At 41.4% G+C, this 17,627-nt stretch overlaps 1 protein-coding gene across 1 annotated transcript; it reads right to left on the bottom strand.

Moving 5' to 3' along the window:
• Positions 1 to 3,719: 3,719 nt before the first annotated feature.
• loxl1 (lysyl oxidase-like 1) lies at positions 3,720 to 17,065 on the bottom strand. Its single transcript, XM_037247908.1, has 7 exons — positions 15,813 to 17,065; positions 11,817 to 11,925; positions 10,244 to 10,381; positions 7,107 to 7,263; positions 6,899 to 6,994; positions 6,718 to 6,833; positions 3,720 to 5,459 (listed from the first exon to the last, which is right to left on the bottom strand). The coding sequence occupies exons 1-7, from the start codon at positions 16,825 to 16,827 to the stop codon at positions 5,453 to 5,455; spliced, it is 1,638 nt and encodes a 545-aa protein (XP_037103803.1). The 5' UTR covers positions 16,828 to 17,065; the 3' UTR covers positions 3,720 to 5,452.
• Between the last annotated feature and the right edge of the window lie 562 nt (positions 17,066 to 17,627).

Genomic DNA, 17,627 nt, shown 5'->3' with positions numbered 1-17,627 from the left:
TTTTTTTGCTTTCAGTACAAAAACTCCCCCACAGAAGTTGTTGCCTTAATGGAGAACTCCTCAAGTCGATGGTAGTCTACACTGAGGTAATTGTTTTTCATTTCAATTGCTTAGAGGCTGTCAAAGAGAGTTATTTTCTTCATGATTTGTCAAAAGTAGATTTAAGGAGTCTGGGGGTGAGGCAAGGTAAATCGTGGTGGTGATGGTTTTGGGTATTTTCCCCACCTAAAATGCTCATATAGGACTTTAAACTAACAGAGCATAGAGGAGAGTTTTGTTCTACAACTTAGGGGGGGATGTGGATAGAGTGCTCTTTCATGCGGTTGAACAAACACGCACGTACGTTTGCCGTCTGGACAACGTCTACCAAGCTCGCTCTTCAAACAGAAGCTCCTGTAAGAGTCTCATGTGAGCGCACCTCAGCGCAATGCGGGCTGCTATCCTCTGGGTGACGTGACCGGTATGAGGAAGACTGGCGCTGTGTCCTCAAGTACGTGAAAAGTCTCGAAATGGTAATTTACCTCAATTTGCAATCATTTGTGTCGCCATCTACGGCGACAGACTGCATCTTGCACTGGTTGCCACGGAAATGCCAGCTGTAAAAGTGTCAACCCTGCGACCCTTGCTCTACCAATGGGTGGTGTCGGATCCAATGACGAGGCATTAGCAGGTTGTCAGGTGCTAGCCAAAACACGAACATCTGGGGCAGGGGTCACCCGCTACAGAATTTTTACCCAACATAATCATCATGGAGGCTGGACCCTCCAATAGAATAATGAAATCACATTATATTTTCTATTTGATCCTCATAATTATGGAATCCAGGATCAGACGGTTTGGCGGGCTGGATTTAATGCCACCAGTTGATGATTGTCGATTTAAGATGTCCATGGATCCTTAAAGTCTTGAGAAATTAAATTCTGGCAAGATAATAAATTGATATAAAATAAAACTGAAATTTTCTCCTACTCCCATTGGTTGCCCATCCATTGATCGTGAAACTAAAGCTACACCCTGGAATTGTCACAGGGTAATGCCCTCTTTACAAATATCAGCTAGGCCAATCACTCTACCAAAGGGACCGTCTGTCTCAGAAAAAAAAGATCGTAAATACAAGAAAAATGTAATAATTTAATCAGACATAAAATGCTGTGCTCAAAATGAACATTAGCTGCCATGAAGGAGAAGAGTTTAATTCATAGAATTTATGACAACTGGAGGACATACTCCATAAAACTGGCAAAGGAGGAAAAATGAGGGAATTAAGTTGTCTTTGTTATGAGGCCCACCGACTGGCTCAAGGCGGCCACAGCCAGCAGCTCCTACCTCCACCACGCAACGATAAGTTTATTCCCGCAGAAATGGCAGAGTCACTCCTTTGCATCTTTATTCTCATAATTAGGTCGCAAAGCCAGGACGCGTGCAGTGGCAAGATGAATTACCCGCGGCCTTGGTGCCCAGCCACACACGGTTTCGAAAAAGTAGCCAAAAACACTAAATCAGGGCTTCTCAAACAAAAACTAAATTCTTAGCTAAAATCGGGTCTGCTCTTTCCCGTTCTGTTAAAGCGTGACGATGTACAAGCTTGGGGTGGTTTTGCAAACTCGAGCTGGAGACCAACAGGTGTCTCCTGGCGTTCCTTTGATTTTTCCTCGGTAACAGAATTCCCGGGCAGTTTGCGGCGTCAGTGACATCCCCGCTGCGAAGGTACGCTTGCAAGATCTAATCAGTCTCGCTTCACTGCATTTGATCCTCAGTTGCAATTACGCTTGCAGCTGCAAAACGCTTGTTGCAACATAGGTTGTCTAAAATGGGGAGACTGGGGGCCGACATGTGACTCGCTGGGGGGATATTTGTCTTCCTAAAGATCTGTGGTTGAACAGCAAGCAGATAACATTTCCTCCCCAACTTGAAACAAGAACGTGTTGTTTGTTTTGTGGTATTTTGCCCAGCAGGTCTGGTGTCCATTGTTTTCATCTAAACGGGATTCCACTCGCCATTATTGTATTGCAAGATATTCTTACATAGGGTGAACCCCAGGGAAAAAAAAACATATCACACTTTGCGTCACAAATGTTGCAAATCATATAAAAGATGGAATTTGTAAACACGGTATTCCAACTCAATTCAATGTTGTTGAAAATGTTATCTGTTGAAATTCAAATTTTGTTTTTTTTCCCATGTATCCACACTTTAAGACACAATTGTACTGTACGTCATAGTTATGTATTTATATTATTTATATTATATTTTCCCTTTATTAATAATAATAATAATAATAATACTAATAATTAAGGTTAGGGTGAACAACAGGTGGTCTTTTAGCTATGAATTACAACACAGTAAAATCTATATTGCACAAGCTTTTATAGGTCAAACTTACAAACAAAAAGAAAATATCTAAAAAATCTGAGGTGATAGAAGATATTGTGTAAAAAAAAGAATCTGATTAAAACTTGCCGTTGAGCAGTGTAATCATCACTCGGGTCACGGGATAAGCTGCAGTCTATCCCAGTTGAGTTTGGATGAGAAGATAAACCTCGTACTAGTCGCCAGTCGTTCACAGCAGGGGGAAAAAAAACATTCGCACTCCCATTTATAGACAGTTTAGTTTTGATCTTTGACGGTCTAAAACGACATAAACACCGCGCAGCGTGACGTGCCTTCTTTATTTTCTTACTGTAAAACACATTTACACAAAGCTTTGATGATAAAAAGTCTGGCTGAAAGTGGGCCTCCCTGGACTTCAACATTACCATATGGAGAGAAATTGTCACAGCAGCAAAATATACATACATACATACTCCCATTAATAATGCAACAAAGTAAAGAGAAATGCAAACAGCATTTAAGAGGAATTAAAATAAATTTCAATCTAATCTATGCAAGAGGGGAAAAAACAATTAATAAATGTGTTTTAATTATGCTCTCGTAATGTTTGTATAGTTAGCACCGAGGCAGAAGTATTATATTATTGAAAGTGATATATAATGAAACAATTATAAATGATCATAAAAAATGTACAGTGTATGAAACTGTTGCTGCATATGCACATTAAAATTGAACAAGCTAAGTCAGCCTTGTTGTCTTTGATAAATGTAACATGCATGCATTAAATGTCATACTAGAGCTCCGTCCTAAATACAGGCTTTAACCGCGAGTTCAAGCAGACAAATATCAAAAGGCTCTCTGCATAATCCTCTGGTCCGTTACAGCTTCTCTGTGCTCCCGCGTGGAGATTGCAGCGTTGATTTATACTTCAAGTCTCCCGCTGCTCCAGTTTTCCCAGAAACCACGCTGGCATTGGCATCTCTGGCAATGTGCATTATGTAGATCGCGTATCTTTGCAACACAGTGGGTGTCTGCTGGGTTTTGACTCTGCCGTGCGCGCCTAGGGCAAAATGTTCTTTTGCACTTTGCTGAAGCACATGCTGTCCCCTCCTCACCCTACCTTTTGCTACATTTGTGCAGCTTGCTCATTTATTTTTACATGCCAAACTTAAATAAGACATATGAAGGCAAACAGTTATTATGTGTTTTCTTTCAAACACCCCAAGGAACAAGCTGGGATAGGCTCCAGCATGCTTGCAACTCTCCTGAGGAAAATCGGTTCAGAAAATGGATATAATAAAATATAATGTAATGTAAGATATAATATAATATAACATCTTTGATTCGAAGATTTTCCTGTTGTTTTTTGGCACTGCATCACAACTGAGTGAGTTTGTAGCATTTTATTTCACCCCATGATCGCACAAATTCGGATAACCCATAAAACACAGACTGAACAAATGCAATAGTTACAACTATATCAAAACCAAACCACCATTTAAGTCAGTCATGCATCAATGGAATATTTGCTAATACATTCTTCCAAAAAAAAGGCATAGATGACCATATATGTGCCATCTGACCAGTGTTGGTAGTTGAAGACAGTGTAAACCATACAGCTTACGTACAATAGTCATGAGCCTTGTTTTTTAGAGCACCTTCTTTTTTAAAACACTGGGATGTGCATCAATAAGGGTGGAGGATTGGAATCTTAATTGCTGACGATTCCCCACATAACTTAACATTATTGCTTCGGGAACGTTTACAACAACCCTACCTCATCTTAAAGACGGTTTACGTGCTGCTGTTTTGGTTAGCAACTGAGTTCAAATGATTAATTTGTTTGTTTACAAATGGTGTCAAAAAGTTCAAGTACTGATTCAAAAAAAGATAAAGATAAGATCAAAGACAAATTGAGAGTTTTTTGTTCTCAGATTAGGATCAAATGCCTTAGCCATAGCATCTGACAGTTCCAACAGTAAAAAAACATTGCCGTGCGAGGCGGGACGAAGATCATTAGAAAGAAGACCAAAACCTTTTGGTTTGAAAATATACTTTTTGTGACACTAGTTCTGGAACTTCTCTCACACACCGCTTGCACAATATCATGTTGAAACTGACAAAATTTCAACGACCCATTTGGGGAGGAACGCTTATTTCTTATTCGTAGGATGATACCCATGTGCAATAAAAATAGGGCCCGATATCTGAGGGAATATGGTATGTGTGAAGAATAGCATCAATCAACTTAAGCAGCTACTGTAACTTTTTTGGAGGAGTTTTTTTTTCTATTTGGTTGGGGGAAAGAGAGTTTTTAATTGCAGTGTCTATTTGAAGGAACTACCTCAAGTACAAATGGACTTTGAAGAGTTAAAAGAAGTATTGTCATCACATTAAGCAAGATTAGTACTACAAAATCCAAGTCCAGCATGACCCACTGTGACAAAAAAAGCCAATGTGCATCTATTAAAGACCCAATTTTACATCAGCCTCATTTCCATCACTGGCACGGGTCATTTTTTATTCATAGTTCAAACAAAAACTCTGCAGGGAGTGTGACCTGACAGCACACACCTATTAAAATCAATACAACATACTTTTGCAGAGTCTGAAAGCAAATTGTCAGGATGATATTAGTATGAGGACTCTCCTGGGGTATGGAAGTTGATTCATAGCATAATAACATAACAGCAAACAAAAATGCATTGTACAATATGGTCACATAAAACAGGGGCTGCCCCCCCCCCTTTTTTTTAAATGGGTATTAGAGGCCATTTCAGCTCTCCAAGGACCAGACAGAATGTATTGTAGGTAAAAATTGGATGCAGTTATCATCAGCAAGAGTTTTTGGTTTGTTTTTAGAATTTGCATGGCATTGCAGATCAAATACAGGTAGATTTCCCACCCCATCTTAAAATAATTCACCCCAACCAATTGAATCAGTGCCAAAAGTGGATCCCACTTGAATCTGAGACAGCGCTAAAAAAACCAAAACAAAAAAAACAACAAAGACAAACAAACAACCACAGTACAGCGAGCCGACAAGTCCCATTCACATTCCAATTGAAGAGCAGTTAGGATCACTTGAGTGTGGGTGTTCGTTTGGTCTTCCAGTGCCTTATCAAGACCTGCAATGTAAGCAGGGAAGAGAACATTTATTCATTTTTAGTATGGGGCCAGTCTCCCTTCGTCATACTGTTCAACTAGGAACTCATTTACATCACTGGGTCGGTCGGACTTTGCGTTTTAACCCATCTCAGTGTTTACTCTAAGTGCTACTGTTTTGGTTAGCAACACAGTTAGAATGGCGTTTTGGATCACCATATATCGATAGTCTAGAGATATTTCCAATACTACAGTGACCCCTAGTGAGAATTAAGAAACAGGTTTAAGAGACTAAACCCGAAAGAATGTCTTTATGATTGGGGTTTCACAAATGCTGTATGAATTTAAACAATTTCATTTAAAGTCAACTGATCTACCAAATTTGAGGGATTATTCTATGACGCCTAAAGAACAGAGTTAGAAATTTGCAAAAGGGTTGTAATTCTTTTGGCTGTTCTTCAAACTTGTTAACACCTTTAACACAGCATCACGAAAATGTGAATACGATGAATTTTAACGATTTCTTTTTTTTTTAATCTAAATCCGATGAAGACTTTGCAACATAAACGTAATGTGGATTAACAGACACAGAGACTATAGAGATGAGCTCATTTGAAGTGGTTGTCTTTATATAATGGAGGTCACGCTCCACACATCTGCTTCTGCAATTTTGACTCATTTCTGTACAAAGTGAGCCATTTCGTCCACTTTTCTTTCATCAAAGACGAGAAATGCTTTTGTGAGCATATTTCCAAGTTTGGCGCTTTGTGCATCTTCTGTACTGCTAATCGAGCTCAAGAAAAGTTCATCGCCTCTGCATCTTTTCTTCGAGGCGAGAAAAGAATAGGAAAAGTTTCAGAGGCCATTAATCTTAATTGAAGAATGAGAACATAATTTGTTAAATCATCAAATAGTTTGGCCGAGAAAGCCATTAAGTCCACTAATAAGTCGTAAGTAATTTGATACACTTTGATGCTCTTCATTGAGTTGCCATAAAAAAAAAGTGCCATTTCTAAATTGTGCTTCAGTGGTAGGTTGACATGATGTGAAACCTAATTTACAGTCCTTGCTAATGGGCAAAACATTAGGTACACCTGATCAATATGTGGAGATTCAATTTAGGTAAGTTTGAACCTGCAAAATGGACTGTTGGAGTTAATTGTATTGTCGAAAGTTATTGTAATTTTTTTTCTTAACTCTTGGTCAAAGTATGTGTTCAAGACAGTGAGGGTAACGTGATTTACTGAAGAAATAATTTGAAAAAAACAAGTTTTGACTTACTGAGCGAGCTGGCATTTGGTTGTCGTAACAAAACGTCCCGTGTAGTGGATGTTACATCTGACAACATTGTTGGTAAAATCTGATTCCATCACCAGGAATTTGGGGTTGACTGTGAGCTAAAGAAAAAAGGAAAGAAATCAGATTTGTGTTAAAAGCGGGGGAAAAATGGTGGAGTTTTTACCTTTAATATGTAGTTTCCAGGCTGGATGTCGGTGATGTCGATCCATTGACAGTCAATATCGGCGTTGTAAGTATCATAGCAGCCTGGGCTGAGACCCTGAACAAACAGATACATGATATTGCGAAATATTTTTCAATTAAATTTAATCAATCAATTAAAAAAAATTAAATGAGCAATTATTTTCAGTTTACTGAACAGCTGCCGTTACCTGAGTGTGCGAGGTACACGCATAACGTTTCAGGTGTCCAAAGTCGCATGTAGTGTCCTCCAGACAGAAACTAGCCTTGTGACCTTCGGCCACTTTGCGACCCGAGGTGACCTCCAACAAGTCGTAGTGGCTGAACTCATCCATGCTGTGATAGTGCCTGCAGCGGGACAAAGGAGAAAAAGAACGGTCGCTAACAAACATTCATACAAGCTTGAGTTCGGCAAATTCCAATGAAGCGGTGCAATGTTTATGTAAATATTGTGAAGTCATGTGTTAGTGTTTTGGTGTGTAATGCCGTGCGGTGACGTACGCACATGAACAAGATCTTTCACAGCCAAGGGAGGTTAATTAATGACAAATCAACACGTTACGTACTTCGCAAATGGAAATACGCGTGTGAGGGACACAAGACTTACATTATGCGCATATTTGCGCAGCTTTGGCACGTCAATAGAGCCAGATCAGAACCAGACCAGAACATGTACGGTATGTTTTTGGAATGTTGGCGGAAGCCAGCGTACACGGAATCAAAGCTCAGGGAGAGAATGCAAACTCCACAGAGGAAGCCGTGATGTCTTTAAGAGGAATAATTACCTTCATAATCCTTAATGAAACTTTCATACAATGACACTTCAGAGGCTTTCATAATTTATAACTACACAAGGCGCATTACCAAGTGGCATTTGCATCAGTTAAATACTCCCATTAAATAGTCCCCAGAACAAAGGACATTATGGAATATACTGTGAGTTTCAATAAATATGATGTGTAATAAAATAGAAGTTTACCTCCAGTTGGGAGATTTACGGTGAGGTAAGCGCTAAGGACCGTTAAAGTCACACAAACTGGGATTGTGCAAACATTGCTTTATATTGCATGTTGCAACAACATTTTTACAGGAACGGTCATTTTAATTTTAATAAAACCCAAACGACGTCTTGGAAAGCAAGTTGGACTCAACGGGGCGGGGGGGTGATCATTTTTGCGCTCAATCTTTCCAGTGGTGACCAATTACCTCCTCGTGTGGTACAAAGACATCCCTTGTTATGAAATTTCAAAGCATGTGTTTCATTGTTGTTTCATTTCTGGAATGCCTGTGCAAGGCTGCCAATAAACAAGCAATAAACTATCATTTATTGCATATTACATTCTCTATACAATGTATTGCATTATGCGTGTGTGTGCCTGTTTGTGTGATGCTTGGAAAAAAACATGGGAGTCAAACGGCACTGTGTACTGGTTAGGGGCAACTGATGTGGAAAAACAACCAATTGTAAAGCTCATTGAGATTAAAAGTCTATTTTCCGATTATTGACAGAAAATCATAATCAAAATCAGTTCAAAATACGTCAACAAATTTGCGCCAAATTTAGAACCGGTCACATTGTCCAATAGTATTAGTTTCACATTCCTTTACAGTGGATTTGAAGTCTTCCAAATCATAAGTTCCGGAAGGTTCGAATCCAAGTTATTCCATGAAAAGGGAACAGCATGTTTGAATGCTTACCCAAGGACAGACCCAAAAGCAATTAAAAGTAGCAGCAACGACTTTCAGAAGGCAAAAAGCACAGATGCTCCACCGAAGGATGCAAACTCACGAGTAAGATGCTGGAATTTGCCAAAAAGTACAGGGACAAACCTCCAAAATTCCTTCAGTAAGTTTAATGGACTGATGAGACAAAGATAAAGCGAAAGAATGGAAAAAGCTTTCCGACGATGATCCCCATCATACGAGCCAATCTTTGCAACTCGGCTCCTTCTAGGAATGTGCTCGCTAATCTTCATTGATGATGTAACACATCAAGGCAGCAGCAAAAATGAACTCGGACGTCTACAGAAACGTTTTGGTGGCCGATTTATAGAGATTAGCTACCAAATGTCCAGGAGGGGCAAGGAATGGTTCAAGATTAACTTATTTTTTACTGTTCAGATATTATTGACTGGGATGCCCCCGTTATTTCCCGATTATGACGTATAAATCCACACAAGTTTGAAAGGAATAAGAAATATTAATGTATCTATTTTATCTATGATTGCACCAATGGTTAGGGACTACTGATGTAAACCACAAAAAATTTAGTGGGTCGCCATGGCAACAAATAAAAGTGGCAAAAATAAGTAGCTTTTTCTCATTGATACTATGGTAAGAAAGCTACGTGAGAATAAAGTTCTCAGCTGGAGAGCTTATTGACCAGAAATGTAGGCCAGCAGATTTTATAGTAAGAGACTTCTTGCATAAGCAAACACTTTGCCCCAGTAACCCATATTCCCGCTGTGGCACTCAAACAACTATGTGATCGGGTGTCACGGATTGACAGAAAAAAATAAAACGATTTTTTCCAAAAAAAGATTGATTTGTCAAGTCTGTCAATGGAATGATTGCCTTGGCTTGCTGCCTCCTGGGAGCCGCCGTCGCCATCGTGTGTCAATGCCGACTGACAAATATAAAAAAAAAAAACAACAACACTGCCAATCTCCTAATGGCTGCTCACATTCCTCCTCGGTGAAGACGGTCGGGCCGTCTTGGCAGGACGTGGAATATACCGTCATAAAAATGAGAGCAATAACACCCCACCCAACCGAATTCACACGGAATTCCTGAGTGACATTCAATTTGTTTCACCGGGGGCCTCGCCGAGCCAAGTCAAACATTTCCACGGACGGAGCTAAGGACGCCAGTAATATGTCTTTATAGTACATGGTGTACAGGAATCTGCCTTTGTGTTCTCACGCGGGATTTGTAAGGGACTCACCTAGATGGGAATCCTGTCAAAACAAGAATGCTTTTCATGGTTAGCCAACCCCCAAGTTGATAGAGGTAACCAGGGTCATAGCTACATGGACACAATGTTACAAGCGAGGCATTCTTCTACAAACCTTTAGGATATAAGCCTTTAGATAACCAAAGTAGTCCTTTGTCATGCCTTGAGATACAAACGACACCCGACTTGAGAGTATTTTGAGATATGAGCCGTTGATGTGAACATTTCCTCTAAAATGAGGCACCTAGTCGTCATGATCAGCTGTCTTGCTTCTTTTCACGTTGCAAATGCTAATGGCTGACCAGCTTGACATTTACATGGGCTTCTGAAAGGTGACTGTCAATGACCAACATGTATTTCCAGTAAAGTGCTTACTGATGGCAACTGTGCCACTCCCAGGTATGATGCGGCCTGTTCGGCATGAAGTCAGCAGTGCCCTTGTTCTTCACCCTCTGCGGGAATCGCAGCAGTACTCGGACATCGTAGTCGGTGGTTTCCGGCGCGTACGCAGAGCTGAGGGATGAACAGGGGAAAAAAATGGTTTGTTTTTCTTAGAGCAAGACTTGGAAAGGTTCGCAGGCGGGATGGTGAATAATTCATCCCGCAGATTACATGCATCTCATCGCCTGTTGAGAGCCAAGCCACCGAGATGATATACGCTCTTGTTACAGGATTCACTTTGGTGCGAAATAAGACGAGGCGCAATCTTAACCGCGGAAGATCCGAGCCATTCATCTTACAGCGCTTGTTTCATTGGGAGCGTACGGCAAATTACGGCTGCCCATCTGGCGGTGATTGCCGCAAACTCAGACAGGATATGAAAGGGCTTTGAGGGATGGCTGGATGCTCTTCTGGACGTCATCTCGGTGGTGTCCTCACGGGAGAGTCAGCCATACTAAAACTGTGGCTCTGGGGTTTACGCATTCCGTTGACTTAACAAAGAGGCCTCAAGCCTACAAAGATGAGCACAATTTAGATTGTTTAAATGCATCACATTCTCTCTTAGTTTAGTGCTAGGCAGCTCGAGCAAGGATTACCACCCTGGGGGATGAACGACATTAAATGTAATGGTAGTCTGGTATTTTGCGTGATTTTCTTTTTTCCCTGCCAAAAAAAAGTTTATTGTTACAATGTCCTTTTTAAAAGGTAACTTTAAACAAAAAAGGTTACAATATAATGAAACTCAAGTCTCAATCATAAAGCCTTCACACACGGCCCTCATGGTGAATACTTGAAATGGTCTAGACTGCCTAGGCGGCGATAGGCAATTTAGAAGCTGGAGTGGACTAAAAATATTTCATCATGCAAATCTGGGCAAGTGTAAAACCTAGAATATGCTCAAAATGGCAATTTCGCACCAAAATCGACTATTTTGTTTTCAGTTTTGTTCATGTGTCTTTGAGATATGTTCCTGCCTCCTGTGTGATTCACATGCCCACCCAATTTTGTGTAGACTAGCTCAAATGCCATTTCTAGTGTAAGTTGTGCTTTTCATTTAATGTGAAAGTCAAAAAGTTCTATGAAAACAAGGCCAATTAAGATTATTCTCATTTCTAATCTGTTGTTTTGGCTTTGCTGTCTTTTTAAAACCATGTAATAAAAATTTAATTAAAAATAAAAAACAGCAATGAACCCATTATTAAAAGTAAATGTCAGGCATATGAGGTGTGGGCATTGTTTTAGTAGGACTAATGCCAGAAAATGATTTAAACCTGTAGATCTTTCAGTATCTAAAAAAATAAGCTTGCCAGAAATCGGATCTAGAATGATAAATAGCAAATTCTGTTGTTTTGAAGACCCAAATAATCAATGGCAAATGAGGGGGACAACAATAACAAGGCAAGATAGTTGCAAATGAGATCTGTAAGTTAATTAAGACAGTTACACTAAGACGAGCAGAGAACCGAAAGGTCTCCATTTTCTGTACAATATCAACACACGGTTTTACCTTGATAGGCAGTTTTCCTCTGCAGCACAGCGCAGCGAGTACATGCGAGCTCTCTGAATGTATGTAGAAGCCTGGACATAGTTGGCATCGGGAACTAGGTCAGGCAACCCTGATGAATAATGAAGACGAGATAAAACACAAAGCTCAGTAGAAATTCAGGGACCACAACAATCAATCGAGACTGTCATGTCTCAAAAAACGGTGGACCTAGAAATACATGACTGCAACATTACCAACACGACCTCATCAATTTTCTCATTCATTTAATATATACGGATTGTTTTCAACTTTGGAGGTTCAATTCTTTTTACTTAGAAGTGTTTACCTTGAACAGTTTTAGAATTGGTAAGAATGGTAAAAAAAGATATGGTGGTCTTACGTAATGTTTTATGCAGGTGACAGTTTGACTCTTGAACAAATTCATTTAAATTCCATTACTTTTGATTGTTTTGAAATCCGCTCAAATTGCAAGTCAATCATCCAATAATAGACTGTGTCAGATATTCCATTGAAGAAATCGAAGTCGACCATGACACGCTATCTGACACGGAACATTTTTTCCAATCTTTCTGCAACCCAGCCCTTCCGGCCCCATCATATATTTGTCACCATTTTTTAATTTCCTGGCATTTATAAAAGCGCTGATGGAGTACACGAGGGGGCAACAGCGAAGAGGTCAGCGGTTCAAGAATGGGTCATGGTGCCGAGAGCCTTCCACTGCTAATTACCATACATTCCAGATGATTATCACGCTTTTCTAATGAGATGCTCCATAGGCCTTTCCAGACCAGGGATGAGTATGGGGTGACTGTGCCAAAGGGTCACATTTTGTGTGACTGTGTAAAATTGTCCCAAAAGGGAACATAATACACACTAAGCCTCTAACTAAATGTAACTTATTATGAATATCAGGCTGATGCCTTATGCAGATGATGATACGCTGCCTCGGCTAATGTGATGTGATCTACTCTGACGCTCGTTTTTAATATGAACCTGTCACTTGAGGTTAACCTTTAATAAAAAATGCGGAGGTTGATGAGTTCTACCTTCAGGGGGGAGGATGAAGCTCTACTTGGAAACATGTAAGCTGGTTTACGGGACGGCTTATTCCTATTCAGCGTGAGTTTGTCATACTTTACTCAAGGGATGCGAGAGAAGAATGAACATGTCGAGGAAAAACAAGTTATCTCACAGTGCTGCTGTTGTTTTTTTTCCTTGTTTTTTTGTTTCAAAGTGGGACACTGACAAGTCTGTGTGAATGTTACAACAGAAAAGTTTGATTTCTTTTGTCTATCCGAAACAGTGGAGACATACCGTCTCCTGAATTTACTTTTAAAAGGAGATACATTTTATCAGAGGAGAGACTGGGGGCAGCAAGCAAACGGACTCCTGGAGCAAAGTGGAGACTATGGAGTGTGATACTGTAGTACACAGAGCAAGCAGACAGATGCAGGGTGTTTATTTTTGTCATTTCTAATTACATCACCGATATGGTATTGCTGCAACATCATTGACCAGGCACTAGAAATAGTACCTCCGAGTCTTGACTTCTGGGTTTTGCCTGTGGAAACATTTAAATTCCAAGTTGTATCCACTTGATGCCATATGGCAGTGAAGGAAAAACAACAAAAATCTAAGCAACAGTTGGTATGTTGACATATAGCAAGATAGCAACCTATACAACAAAACTTGGCATGGTGCAAAATCTTCATGCTCGCATGTTAGCATTTCATTCAATATTCTTTGAAACCAGCCATTGGGCAAGATGTTCATTTTTATTGATTTACCTTCGTGTTTTTTTCAACACAGATATCTAGGTATCTAGCTATAGATAGTTTTTGATCATGTGATCAGATATTTAGAAGGATTCTGTATTCGCAATTCAATTAATATAAGCACCGAAACAAAACATTGGCGGTGCATGGCGTCACAAGACAACACGCTAGCTATGTAACCGTTCACATTTTATCAATCCTCTTTGATTATTTGATGCAGTACACTTTAATTTTCTAACCGTTTATAAAAGCAGACGATATCTTAAGTGACTTGACAAATATTTGTGGTGTGTTTATAGTAACTGCGTAAGAAGTTTTGACATGTTGTGTTTGCTGAGTGTTTAGCATGCAGGTGAGTTTAAATAAGGGCTTTGGCTCACTCGCTTCTTACGCAAACATCGCTTCTCAGCGCTCACTCGCCGTATGAGGCCGATGTATTAGGACAGGGCACACTTCCTGGGGCGGACCATGTAAACATTGTAAGAACCGTGTGAGACCACCCCGGTTTTGCTTTTTCACTCTCTCTCCCTCGCTTCCACCCAAGAAAAAGACTTTGTTCTCTGCCCCCGCTAATCTTTCGAAATGAGAAATTGGGTCTCTTTTATAGGGATGAAGTGTTTGGAGGGACCAAAGCTGATCGGCTCTCAGCAGCATGTGACAATGCCACATATTACGCTCTAAGTGGGGCACGCTTTGGAGACCTTGCCAGGCATTTTATATACCAAAGAAGTTGTAAAAAGGACGCGCAGGCCTGCCTTTAAGATACTTTTAAGCTAAAGACGACGAGCCGCAGAGCAACGACACATCAGAGTATTTCACATTTATTGAGGTCAAATTAAAGACGAACAAGTGACTCATCGTTTTAACGCAGCTTTCACGGCACACTGTGTCGCCTTGTAAACCGACAGGAAATAAAATAAGGTTTACTGTTTTAATAGGTAACGTACCAACATATCACTTTGCTTGTATTTAGCGCTCTCTTTTGGTGTTTTTGGGCTCATTGTTTCAGTAGCTGTTGTTGTCAGTCACGTTTGTTGACTGCGTCGTATCTTATTTCCAGTTTTTGTGGATTACATAGAATTTTTTGTTTTATTGAGGACTTTTGTTCATTTATTCTTCTAAAATTCCTTTTTTTAAATGTCTTTTTGAGTTACTACTACTCTCTGGTCTTGTCTCCCTGAGTCCTTGTACATTTTGCCTCCAACAACATGAAAACTTTCATTTTTGGGACAGTACCAGTACTAGAACAACTTCCTTCTTTTCTGTGAAGCAGCAATTAGAAGACTAATTCCGCTGTTGCTCCCATAATCTCTAACAAACTGGGCTAGAGTGACGACTGAGCTCACTAAGACATCTGCACGCCTGATGTCATTTTGTGCTGGGAGCTCATTGGGTGCTGAATGAATGAAGATTCTGCGAGGATGAGCGCAGACCAGTAGAAACAAATCTGTCATGTTAATTTTGAGCGCACACATTAAAAATCTCACATCATACAGTTTGTGCCTATTAATCTCAAGGGGTTGGTAGGAAAAACAAGTTTATCTAAAGTAGTGTTTGTTCTACACATTTCATCAACTTTTACTTTTGATGACTCTTGCAGGGACTTTCCATATCACCCTTCCCTATGGGGAGTGGTGATTTGCTGTATAAACCACCCCTTCTCACCCCAACCCACCCTTTTCAAACCTTGTTTACTCTCTCTTGTCCCCAAGTGTAGGAGGGAGCCACACCTCTTACCAGACGCAATGAGGTCACCATCGCTGTACCCAAACTGCACGTGAAGCACACAGAGCACCCCCTCATATTCAAACAGTGCTTCTTGTGTGCTGAGCTTTCTTAAAAAAAAATAGGGTGGCACAAATCAGCATAAGATGAATGTGCACCGCATTTCCGCCATAAAAAAAAAGTGAGGCTGATTTTCACAAAGATTGCTGAAGACATCTGATAAACATGCTCAGAAATGATGATTGCATATTTAGGAGGGCGGTAGAGCAAGTGCTCAACTTTTTGCATCATGAGGAATTTCAATGAGAAAGGCAAAAATCCCCTCAGTGGCTGCAGTGAAGTATTAGTCTGTCTGACTCTGAAATATTTACAGAACTTAAAAGTGTACCTCAAACTCCTCAACCTCTCCGGAGAGCCAATTTCCAGAACAAAATGCATACACCGTATTTGTCATTTTTGCAAACTACTCCAAGTGCAACAAAAGAGCTTAGTTTACCTCTTTGCTCTTGTTGGTATATGTTCCCAACGTTGGTTTGCTCAATGGCAGAGTTTGGAGAGTTTCTGCCAGGCTGAACAGGTTGCGGAAAGGGAGGCTGGGGTCTTGCAAATGGTGGGAACTGTTCATACTGAGGACTTCGTACCGGTGCTTGGCCGGCCGGTCCTGGCTGGTCCACTCTGCTGTCGGGTACGGAGGCAGCGGGGTCCTCGTTGTATAGACTATGGGTGTATCTGCGGTCCAGGCCGTCCGTGAATGGAGGCTGGGCGGCCTGTGGGGGTGCCACAGGGTTGGACCCATAGCTGTAGGACTGGTAGAAACGGTACCCGTCATCTGTGAATTCCATTGGTGAGCCAGGTAGGACCGGAGCCACGCCGTACCCCCCTCCGGTGTACCCCTGTCCACCGGCGTACGATCCACCGGCGTAACTTCCTCCGGGAACCGGTTGAAAGGGCGGCTCATAGCCCCTGTATGATCCGTCCGTATAACTTGGGTCAAAGGGCACGGGTTGGTAGACGGGCTGTTGAGGAATGGGATACTGAGGGTAGGACGGTATGCTATAAGGTGTTGAAGGGTAGGTAGATGAAGACCCTGTGGATTGTCTGACCCGGGTGCCGGAGGACCGCTGGAAGGGTACCCGAGCCGTGGAGCCCGATGTTTGTCTCCAGTTATCAGGCACTTGCCCAAAACCGAAAGGATGCCTGGCTTGCCCGCGGATAGTCTCAGAGGATCCCCGTGATGGCGCTTGTCTGCGAACATTGCCTCCTTGAGCTCTACGGGACGACTGAGAGGGGGTGTCGGCAACCACTATTTGGTGATCTCTGTCCTGCGTGTCGGTCCCAGCGGGAACATACTCGGATCCACTGTTAAGAAGGCTGAACATACGACCGTTGTTCTCCCACTGGATCACCTGCCGCCACGGAGTGGCCGAGCCTTCCTGCCCGGAGGTCCGACTCTGACTCTGGGCCTGCCCCAATCCCGCCAGGATGAACACTAAACAAATAACAGGCAGCATTGTGACTTCCGACTCAAAACCCCTATAGCGCCGTCAAAAAAACATGAGTGTCCTGGTTCCTGGGGTGGTGTTGAGGTGATGCCGGGCTTCTGCTCAGGCACATCTGCAGGTCTTCTCCTGACAAGCGAGAGGAAGGTGAAAGATGTGGTCTGTCCCACGTCAGACGCTCCTGCCTGGCTGCTGCACCGCTGCAAGTTTCTATTTGCCTGATTGCTCACAATGAGCTGTGAAAAAATCTCAAAGGTTTTTTTTCTCTTCTCTGTTTTTAAGGAGAGGTCCCACATGGCCCTAGTGCTAGTGATGTTTCCTGGCCTGCAGCGGGCCAGCCCTCCGTGAGGCCTCCAGAATCAACATTACCATCTGCAAAGGCATGTACTGTAAAATACACCTCACTTCTCACAACTTCTTGGACTCTTCACATTGTGTCGCATAGACACGCATATACAGATATGCGAGCAACAGGTGTTTATATGACTGCTATTACACTATGACTTTACCTTTTAAACTTCTACCACAATAATGACGAGCAGATGTGAGGCCTTAATTGGTAACAGTGAGCATTCTGTCAGAGAGAACGGGTATACTTACACAATGAACACATGGTTGGAACATGTTGCTAAGGGAAAGGAAACAAGCAGTGAGTTCCTTGGAGTCATGCACATGCCGGAAATGCTTGAAAATGCATAATTCAATCAGATCGGGCGTTCAAGTGCTATAGCCAGTTAGTGTTACATCAACATGTGACGTTTTAAAACAAATATACACTATATTTCCTTTAACTGAGTCTTTTCCCATTGCAT

Source organism: Syngnathus acus, chromosome 3 (genome assembly GCF_901709675.1).
Source record: "Syngnathus acus chromosome 3, fSynAcu1.2, whole genome shotgun sequence".
NCBI lineage: Eukaryota > Metazoa > Chordata > Actinopteri > Syngnathiformes > Syngnathidae > Syngnathus > Syngnathus acus.
Note: the sequence above shows the minus strand (reverse complement) of the source record. Positions and strands in the feature narration are given on the sequence as shown.